This window comes from Myotis brandtii, unplaced genomic scaffold (genome assembly GCF_000412655.1).
Source record: "Myotis brandtii unplaced genomic scaffold, ASM41265v1 scaffold1236, whole genome shotgun sequence".
In the NCBI taxonomy this organism is placed as follows: domain Eukaryota; kingdom Metazoa; phylum Chordata; class Mammalia; order Chiroptera; family Vespertilionidae; genus Myotis; species Myotis brandtii.
In genome coordinates, this window is record NW_005354316.1 from 545,161 (window position 1) to 551,984 (window position 6,824).

The 6,824-nt window shown below is 65.2% G+C and overlaps 1 protein-coding gene across 1 annotated transcript in view; it reads left to right on the plus strand.

Moving 5' to 3' along the window:
* The window catches only part of MUC6 (mucin 6, oligomeric mucus/gel-forming), a 40,204-nt gene that overhangs the window by 24,574 nt on the left and 8,806 nt on the right, over positions 1–6,824 (plus strand). The window contains 14 exon segments of the mRNA XM_014533998.1: positions 3–55; positions 141–250; positions 641–792; positions 912–1,053; positions 1,152–1,826; positions 1,911–2,150; positions 2,221–2,377; positions 2,514–2,657; positions 2,933–2,995; positions 3,462–3,497; positions 3,919–4,119; positions 4,545–4,772; positions 4,973–5,011; positions 5,342–5,876. Coding sequence (XP_014389484.1) covers positions 3–55; positions 141–250; positions 641–792; positions 912–1,053; positions 1,152–1,826; positions 1,911–2,150; positions 2,221–2,377; positions 2,514–2,657; positions 2,933–2,995; positions 3,462–3,497; positions 3,919–4,119; positions 4,545–4,772; positions 4,973–5,011; positions 5,342–5,876 — 2,775 coding nt within the window.

Here is a 6,824-nt window from a genome sequence, read left to right on the forward strand (position 1 = left end):
AGCTACTGTTCCAACGGGCGGCTGAGCTGCCCTGGGCGGCCGTCGATGCTCCTGGGTACGTAGTGCAGCGGAGCGGTGCCCTGGACTGCGAGGGGCCCTGGCCTCCGCTGAGCCCGCCTCACCAGCCCCCTTCCCTGCAGCATCCTGCTCGGCCCCCAAGACATTCCAGTCCTGCAGCCAGTCCTCAAGGAACAAGTTTGGGGCGGCCTGTGCCCCCACGTGCCAGATGCTGGCCACGGGCACCCCCTGCGTAAGGCTGGGGCGGGCGAGGGCAGGGCTCCCCCATCCTGTCTGGGCCGCGGGAGGAAGCCCAGACTCCTCAGGAGAGGCTCTGCCCCCACCCTGTCCTCCAGGAGAGGCGTGGCCAGTGGGGCTAGGAGGCCCAGCAGCTGGAGGGCGGTGTGCTAGGTGTGGGGGGTTCCCTGAGGAAGGTGGGCTGGGGCCCCAACTTGGGGAGGAGTAGGAGGAGGTACAATAGCCCAGCTTGAGGCACGGAGGCGCCAGCCCCTTTCCTGAGGGAGGGAGGCTGTCGAGAGAAAGGCCCTGAGCAGGCTGGTGCAGGAGGGGGTCTGGGAGGAATGCAGGGGCAGAGGGCCCACCGGGGCCACCCTCCCAGGGGCTGCTGACCTCCGCCCTGCAGGTGCCCACCAAGTGCGAGCCCGGCTGCGTCTGTGCCGAGGGGCTCTACGAGAACGCCAGCGGGCAGTGCGTGCCCCCCGAGGAGTGCCCGTGCGAGTATGCGGGGGTCTCCTACCCCCGGGGCGCCGAGCTCCACACTGACTGTAAGGCCTGGTAAGCCAGTCCCACCCTGGCACAGGGCTGTCCGCAGGGTCCTGGGGGCTGGGAGGTCAGATCCTACAGGGTGGGTGCGGCCCAGGTCTCTCAGAACCAGAGCTCCCTGCTCCCGGCAGCACCTGCTCGAGGGGGAAGTGGACGTGCCAGCAGAGCGCCCACTGCTCGTCCACCTGCACCCTCTATGGGGAGGGCCACGTGGTCACCTTCGACGGGCAGCGCTTCGTGTTCGAGGGCAGCTGCGAGTACATCCTGGCCACGGTGAGACCCTGGGGGAAGGGCCACGGGGGGCCACGAGGAGGCCCTGGGAGGACTCGGGGGCTCCTGGTGGGCTCCTCCTCAGCGCCCCCTCCCCACAGGATGGCTGCGGCACCAATGACTCCCAGCCCACCTTCAAGATCCTCACGGAGAACGTCGTGTGTGGGAAATCGGGTGTCACCTGCTCCCGGGCCATCAGGATGTTCCTGGGGGTGAGTGGGCTGGTGGGTGTCCCCACAAGGCAGCCACCAAGCTCCAGGTCCTGGCCTCTCTGTGCCGCCAGCACTGGCTTCCCCTCTGCTTCCTCGTCCACACAACGGGCAGCAGTGTCTCCTAGAGCTGGACGTGGGGCGGGGAGTCTCCCAGAAGCCCGACTCAGTCCTCAGCTCAGTGTCCATGACGTTCTGGAACCTCCCGCCAATGGCAGGCTCGAGAGGACAGGCCCCAGCCCAGAGCTGGCCCTCAGCAGGCGCTGGCCGGCGCGTGTCCTTAACGGGCCCCTGCGGGAGAGCACGGGCGGGAGCAGAGCTGGGGGCACTCAGCAGCCACCCAGGTGGGGCTGGCAGCCTGGTGACAGCCCTGCCCCACAGGGCTTGTCCATCGTGCTGGCGGACAGGAACTACACGGTCAGCGGGACAGACCCCCAGGTGCACTTCCGGGTCAGGGCTGGCTCCCTGCACCTGGTGTTGGACGTCACCATCGGCAGCAGCTACAACCTGACCCTCATCTGGAACAAACACATGACCGTCTCCATCAAGATCTCGCGAGCCTCACAGGTACCACGCGCCACCGCCCAGGTCACCGGGGTGGGGCAGCGCCCGCCACCCGCACATCTGCCCGCCTGACACCAGCCCCCGCAGGACGCCCTGTGCGGCTTGTGCGGCAACTACAACGGGAACATGAAGGACGACTTTGAGACACGCAGCAAGTACGTAGCATCCGGCGAGCTGGAGTTTGTGAATTCGTGGAAGGAGAGCCCGCTGTGCGGAGACGCCAGACTCGCGCTGGACCCCTGCAGCCTCAACGCCTTCCGCCGCGCCTGGGCCGAGCGCAAGTGCAGCATCATCAATAGCCAGCCCTTCGCCGCCTGCCACAGCCAGGTGGGCTGCGCCGCGGGGGTCGGGCCTGAGCAGGCGGGTGGACAGCAGACACTGAGGGCCACTCCCGCAGGTGTACCGCCTGCCCTACTACGAGGCCTGCGTGCGCGACACATGTGGGTGCGACACGGGTGGGGACTGTGAATGCCTGTGCGACGCTGTGGCCGCCTACGCCAAGGCCTGCCTGGACAAGGGCGTGTGCGTGGACTGGAGGGCCCCCGACTTCTGCCGTGAGTATCCTGTCCCCCACTGGGGGCGGCCATGGCGGCAGCACCTCTCCCGGGTGGGCAGCAGGCTGTGCCCTGCAGAGGGACCTGCAGAGGGACCCGGAGCCTCCCAGGCCCTGACAGGCACCCGTCCTCCCAGCCATCTACTGCGATTTCTACAACTCCCACACGCGGGTGGGCGGCGGCCAGTACCAGCACACCCCGGAGACCAACTGCACGTGGCACTACCAGCCGTGCCTCTGCCCCCAGCAGCTGCAGAGCCTTCCAGACACCAACATCGAAGGTGCGGGCGAGGAGAGGGCGAGGCTGGGTCAGACAACTGATGGCCTCCCGGCCAGTGATCAGGACAGGATGGTGGACGAGGGCCCAGCCTGGAGCCAGGGGACGGTGACAGGCACAGTGCAGGGTGGCTGGGGTTGGGGACAAGGGGGTACCCGCCTCTGCAGTTCAGTGAGAGGCCAGGAGTGGCTGGGGACAGAGAGGGCAGGAACCAAGCCTCTGAAGAGGGGCTCCGGCTCCGGGCACTGAGGCCTGGCCTATCTCGGCCCTGCCCCCTAGGCTGCTACAACTGCTCCCAGGATGAGTACTTCGACCAGGACAAGGGGACGTGCGTGCCGTGCAGTAAGCTCAGGCCACAGCCCCCATGCCCACCCAGCCCCCACCGCGGAGCCCCTGCACAAACCTCTGGCCAGCTCTCCAGCACCCTACTCCCCAGCTGTGCCCCTGAGGTGCTGGGACCCCCGTGCCCCAGACAGCAAACACAAAGGGAAAACAATCAGGCTTCCCCTCCCCAAATGCTGACGCACCCACACCCAGCCCCCAGCTGCAGGGCAACCCAGGCCCGGGCTCCGCCAGCTTGCTGGGTATGTGGGTGACAGCTGGCCTGGAGCTACCACAGGTGGGCGCTGGACAGCATCCCGGCTGCCAGGCATCATCAGGGTTGGGCAGTGGTGCTGGGAGAAGAGGAGACCCGGGGGAGAGGGGGGAAGAGGACTGAGAAGCAGGGACCCACCTGGGGACACCCCTGGAGGGCGGGACCGGGAGGGGCGGCACGTGGTGACAGCACTGACCACACTTCCTCTTGCAGTGCTGCTGCCCACCACGCCACCGCCGCCCACCACAGGTGATTGCGCACACACTAGGTGCCAAGGTGAAGCAGCGCTCTCCCCGGGCTCATCCCTGGGTAGCCGTCAACCCAGCCTGTGCCCATCCCAGCAGCTGCTGGCTGGCATGTGGGCAAGGCTGGGGTGCACCTGGGTTGTCCTGGGCTGCCCCACAAGGCGGGGGCAAGCGGCGCTGACCAGGACAGCAGAGGGGAGGGGCATGGAAAGCTTATCCTGGCTGACCAACCCCGCCGTGCTGGACGGCCACTGTCACAGCAAGGCCAAAGGGACTGGGATGCTGCCCTCAGCGGGGCACAGGCCTCTGCACCCTGTGCCTCCTGTCCAGCCCACCTAGGGGTGGGGGACTACACGGCTCAGAGGCAAGAGAGGGGACTCCTCCCAAGGTTGTGCCCACACTCACAGCCCTTCTGCCTCACTCAGGCTCGCCCTCCACAGAAGCCAGGCCCACCTCGGCCACCCCCAACATCACAGCCACCCCCAGAACCACTGGGCCCCTCAGCTCCACGGCACCCTCACCAAGCCCCCACGCCACACCTGCAACCCCCACGGCCTCGGCCCCCGCCTCCACACAGACGGGGACAGCCCCGACCCCGCGGCCAGAACCCACAGTCTCCTCGGGAGGTGAGGACGCCCTGCGGTGGCGGAACACGTGACGATCAGACATGCTCCCTGGGGTGCGGGCAGATGCTCAGCACAGCGGGTGGGGTTGAAGGACCAGCTGCCGTGGGACGTGGCAGTTCCTGGCTGCCTGGCACTGTCACTGAAGCATGTGGGACCTGCAGGCGCAGGGAGCCCACACAGCAGCCCCTGCTGCTGCCCAGGGACCAGGGGGGACATGGCATGGGTCCTGCTAGCAAGGGCAGGTGAAGGGCCAGCCAGCGCCCAGTGAGCCCATGGCCACCGGACAAGCAGCTGAGGAAGGATGTGCGTGTCGGCGAGGGGAAGGCACACGCCCTTCTCGAAGGGCTCAGCGTGCCCACGGGCCAGGCTCCTGTGGCACAGGTGGGGCAGGGAAAGGGGAGGGCAGATGGTCCTGTTCCCTGCAGAGTCGCCTCGAACGACCTCCGCCATCACCACACGAGCCACGTCAGGACCAGCTCCCACAGCCACCCCCAGGTCAACAGCCACGGGACCTACTGTGACTCAGGCCACCACAGAGCCCACCGCACCCCTGCTCAGCACAGCCACGCAATCCACAGCTCGGTCCACAGTGCGCACCACGGCGGCATGGCCAACACCAACCAAACCAGAAACCACCACGGGGTCCCCCCAAGGTAAGGCTACCCCACGCAGGTCCCCACAGAGGGGAGAGCACAGGTGCTCCAACGCCCAGCCCAGGCTGTGGAACTGTGTATGAGAACAGGCCACAGACTCCCAGGAGGGGACGCCTCCAACTCAAAAGGGGGGCAGCCAGCCCAGCAACCAGCCTGAGCCAACAGCTAACCACGTGCTCTCTGCACCTCTCCCCGCACAGCACCTACAGGCCCACCCGCCACGGCTGCCCCCACACCAGGTGAGCACAGGGGTCCCAAAGGCACTGGATCTAGAGAGGAGTGACCAGGTTTGAAATCAGGGCCACAAGTCAAAACTGCAGAAAGATCCCACAGGAAGGAGCCCGAAAGTACCTGAAGCCCATCACAGCACCCTCTGCGCGGGGAAGGAGGGACCATAAACACCTGCAGGACAGAAACAAACACAGGGACCAAAATCAGCAGAGTCAGTAACAGCAAGGGGGACACCAGTGCACAGGAAGCCGGCGTGGGGAACACCATCAGCAAGTGGGAGGCCACCTACCCGGGCAAGGATGACATGATAACAAACTGACACATCACACTTTCCACAGGGCACTCAACCCACCACCGAACCGAAGGAACAACCACAAGATCACCAGGGAGCACCACAGGCCAGGGCACAGAACACACGAGCCCAGGGACCAGGTCAACCACGGCCACACCCAACCCACCACACACTCCCTTCACTTCGCACTCCGCCCCCACTGGTTCCGTGTCCACCACCTCCCACATTACAGGTCCGCCCACAGGAACATCATTCCGGACCACCACCACCTTCCCAACCGCATCTCCATCCAAGACCACTCAATCCACTCACGTTCCAAACTCTGCCACCTCCTCTGTCACTCCCACTTCTCACAGAGTGATCACCCCAACACAACCACAGACCATCTCTACTGCAAGGCCTACAGGCTCTTCTCCATCATCGACACAGGTCCCTGCCACAGGCACAGTGCCCTCACCCTCCACAGTGCCATGGACACCTACCACAAGAGGAACCACCCAAGCCCCTCACTCTGTCAGCACAGCTAAAACCTCCACCTCCCTGGTGTCACACCCCTCCGCACCTGCCCACTCAGGGACCACATCTGCTCCACCCACCACCATCTCCCCCAAGACCACCAGTAGAGGCACCGGGAGCCCGGGGACACACACCCCCACGGCCTCGGCTACTCCCAACGGGCCACACACTCCCTTCACTTCTCACTCCGCCCCCACTGGTTCCGTGTCCACCACCTCCCACATTACAGGTCCGCCCACAGGAACATCATTCCGGACCACCACCACCTTCCCAACCGCATCTCCATCCAAGACCACTCAATCCACTCACGTTCCAAACTCTGCCACCTCCTCTGTCACTCCCACTTCTCACAGAGTGATCACCCCAACACAACCACAGACCATCTCTACTGCAAGGCCTACAGGCTCTTCTCCATCATCGACACAGGTCCCTGCCACAGGCACAGTGCCCTCACCCTCCACAGTGCCATGGACACCTACCACAAGAGGAACCACCCAAGCCCCTCACTCTGTCAGCACAGCTAAAACCTCCACCTCCCTGGTGTCACACCCCTCCGCACCTGCCCACTCAGGGACCACATCTGCTCCACCCACCACCATCTCCCCCAAGACCACCAGTAGAGGCACCGGGAGCCCGGGGACACACACCCCCACGGCCACACCCAATGGTCCACACACTCCCTTCACTTCTCACTCCGCCCCCACTGGTTCCGTGTCCACCACCTCCCACATTACAGGTCCGCCCACAGGAACATCATTCCGGACCACCACCACCTTCCCAACCGCATCTCCATCCAAGACCACTCAATCCACTCACGTTCCAAACTCTGCCACCTCCTCTGTCACTCCCACTTCTCACAGAGTGATCACCCCAACACAACCACAGACCATCTCTACTGCAAGGCCTACAGGCTCTTCTCCATCATCGACACAGGTCCCTGCCACAGGCACAGTGCCCTCACCCTCCACAGTGCCATGGACACCTACCACAAGAGGAACCACCCAAGCCCCTCA